The 3395-nt window shown below is 41.0% G+C and overlaps 1 protein-coding gene across 1 annotated transcript in view; it reads right to left on the reverse strand.

The window, feature by feature from the left end:
* Positions 1-547: 547 nt before the first annotated feature.
* Positions 548-3395, reverse strand: part of hdac8 (histone deacetylase 8) — a 55651-nt gene continuing 52803 nt past the window's right edge. The window contains exon 11 of the mRNA XM_015385473.1: positions 548-1941. Within this exon, the coding sequence (XP_015240959.1) occupies positions 1919-1941 (23 nt within the window). The 3' untranslated portion in view covers positions 548-1918. The remainder of the gene's footprint in view (positions 1942-3395) is intronic.

Here is a 3395-nt window from a genome sequence, read left to right on the forward strand (position 1 = left end):
TCTTTAATTTAAACAAATCAAAAGTCCAGTTTCAATGTTTTTTTTTCTAGCATGTATCTAGTAAAAGTAAAAAAACAAGCAAGAGTAATACTTTAAGAGATGTTTTGACGTTTGACTTAGAAATTGAGGTTTTGGTACGAGTTCTGTGAAACTAGGGTTGGTATATAGAAGCCTGGTGAGGAGAATCCGCAACAGCACCTCAAATAACAACACATGATGAGTCAAAGAATTTGGTGTATTACCAGATATTTTATCACACTAATTAATAATATATAATGTAAAGTTTTATTACACAGGTAAGGGCACTGTGGCAGGGGCTTGAGTTCACCACAAGTGTGCCTTATGGAAAAGCCATCTGACATTGGAGGTGTCCTGGCTGCAGCCAAACCCGTATCACACTCTATGGAGGTGAAATCCAAAAACCAGGTCAGATTGAGCAATGCCCAACTCTACAACGTTCCTCTGTAACACAAGTGTAACAGAAGAATCCAATAATACACTTTACGGTAAAAAAAATAAATAAATCAGCAACAGATTGTATGAAAAACTTTTTATTAAACGTCACAACAAGGTGGCAACAATTGACAAATACAGCCAAAATGTCCTAAATTATAAAGTATAAAAATAAAGTGTTGAGTTTTTTTTAAGCTTTATAGAACATGTAAAGACTCTTCCATAGCAACGGCTCTCCCCGGTGATTAATGTCGACATGCGGCAGAAGGAAAATGACTTAAAATAGAAAAGATTGAGATCTGAAATGCCAGAGTCTCAGGTTTAAATGATGTAAATACCGAGTCAAAGAAACAACTAAAGCCAACAAAACTCTACCTCAGATTTCTCAAACCTCCACTATAAACGCTCTGCCAACACATTGTTTCACGGTTTAGGTATGTCAGACACACCGGGTAGTAGATGTGAAATGTTCCGCCACTTATACGGTGCATGTATACCGTAGCCACAGATGGCCTTAAATTATATACAGTTCTTGCCTTTCCAGTCCCTGGAACAAGGTTTCTGGAAAATAAACAAACATTAACTACGTTTGTGATTACAGGTAAGAGGTTTATCATTTAAAAACAAATGAGTATTTTTATCCTGCACTACTTCTGGATGATAGACCCTGTTGCCTTTCAGGAATAAGGTTCTGGATTCAAATCCCAGCATGGGGTTGTGAATCGGTCTTTCGTTGACCTTCGGCCAACGGCCGGTGATAGGCACCAGCCCCCAACAGTCCTCCAAGGATCCATCTTTTCAATCTAAAATCCCAGCACTTTAAATGCTTCTACTAAAGCCGCAGTGTCCGTAAATTCTTCCAAACTGTTGGCTCCCAGTTTGCTGACTATATGTTTCTCTAGACATTTTTACAAACTTTTTAACGGGTTCCAGACCCGTTTAGACGCAAAACTTTAACAGGGCCTTGAAGGAACTTGAATGTTTTGTCTGTTTTATTGCTCATCTGTCCGCAAAAGGATGAAATCACACAGCGGGACAGAGGGGAGACCATGAAACCAGAGCCCTGAAAAATCTGTTTTTTCCATTTAATGTCCGACCGATGCGTCCCTTGATGCCGAACGCTCGGGGGGGTGCGCTGCTGTCATCCAGCTTTACAAAGCTACAAAGAACATACCATAAACTCTCATTCACACAAAGCCACAAACATCTTTTTTTTTTAAACGCAATGAATGAAAAACAGTGAACATTGTATTGAGACCACAACAACCCCCCATTCCTTATTAAACTGTTCTCTCCTGGAAACACTCAACTAATGTTTTCCAAAACGGCCTTGTTCTCCTCTCTGCTCCCTTTTTCGCTCGATCCATGCCTCAGGGCAGGAGGGGTCCACTCCATATTGTCTTCATTAGACCTGGTTCGGAAAGATGGTGCGGGTATGAATGTGTGTGGAGGAGGCTGCCAGGTCCTAAACCACATTCTTTAAATTCCCTGTAAACAAGAGGGAGGCAGAGATGAGAAGGGTTAGAGAGGTTATAAGGGTGAGCGCTCGCTCTAACAAACCCACAGAGGAGGACGGACAGCAGAGGAGGATCATATTCTTCTCATTAAGCAAAGCTAAACACATATTAAGACACCGAGAGAAACCGAACACGAGCGTATGAGTGCCAGTGGAAATGCAAAGCAACATCTGGCAGAGGTGAGCCCTGTCAGTGCTGAGGAAACACAAGCATGCAAAGCAGGAATAGATATGGAAATGCCAATATGGGAGCTCATTTGCATGAGGACACAGATTGGTTTCCATGCCCGACGAACGCTCAAATATGCACACAAAGCAAGTGTTTGGACACAATAGGTGCATTATAAAAGGTAGTTGACGGTTTAGTTTTGGGAAGGGGGAGAAGAAGAAAAAAAGCTGTATTGTTGATCTTTTGTTATGCTAAACGCTACGATGGGTAAAAACAAACACGCGGCACGTGTCCTCTGCGGGGATGAGTAATTGCCCTGACGCACTGAGGGAGGATGTCCTGTTTGTTGGCTATTGTGGAGCTGTCAGTGCAGTCCTGTCACGTCCCGACTACGGTGAACAAAAGCTTTATCGAAAGTGGAACAACAACAACTGCAGCGACTGCCACAACTGGGAACTGTAAACATTAGAGCTGGCTAGTCAGGCTGTCTTCAGACCTACAAATATGGAGAGAATGCTGCATCTTCATCACCTTAGGGAGCCATCATACTCTAAACTGCTTTAAAAGTTTTGAAACAATGACATTAAATCAAAAACTTTACTGTAGAAATAATTCTGCTGTTTAGCCCACAACTGACTTTACATCTTAGTAAAAGAAATCAATAATTTTTTTCAGATGAAAAACTGTATTACTTGGTGTTTCTTCAACCAAGAGAAGCAATTGCAAAATGCTGAAAACCACAAGAAGCAAATGAGCCCAGATGCTCCAAACCTCCTGGTCTGACAGGCTCCCACACCCAATCAGATTGGATGGTTCACTTGTTCGACTGATTTACGACTTTCTCACTGCAGATAAAGCTCAGCTGTAGAGAGTCTGCAACATGAAGCAGGCCAGTCCTGTTAATCTTCCGGCCATTATTCCTTTCTCTGTCCGCTTTACAGTCTGCACTCCTGCTGCTTAAAATAAAAAAGTAAGGCTTATCTGCACTCTGCATTCCTGCAAGGAAACAAATGTGCATCATGGATGGTTTCGCAAACCCCAGCTGTTCACCACAACACCCTCTCTCATAAGCTTTAATGCAAGTTACAGTATTACTTTTTCCCACACTTTGAACCATGAGAAGGTGCAGCTTTTCTCTGGATTTCTTCTAACCACCAGAGGGGGAAATCAAAGCTATTAAGGAAAATGAAAGAATAAGGCAAAATATAATATGTATATATATATATCTATATATATATATATATCTATATATATATA

The sequence above is a fragment of the Cyprinodon variegatus genome, unplaced genomic scaffold, assembly GCF_000732505.1.
Source record: "Cyprinodon variegatus isolate N-32 unplaced genomic scaffold, C_variegatus-1.0 Scaffold341, whole genome shotgun sequence".
In the NCBI taxonomy this organism is placed as follows: domain Eukaryota; kingdom Metazoa; phylum Chordata; class Actinopteri; order Cyprinodontiformes; family Cyprinodontidae; genus Cyprinodon; species Cyprinodon variegatus.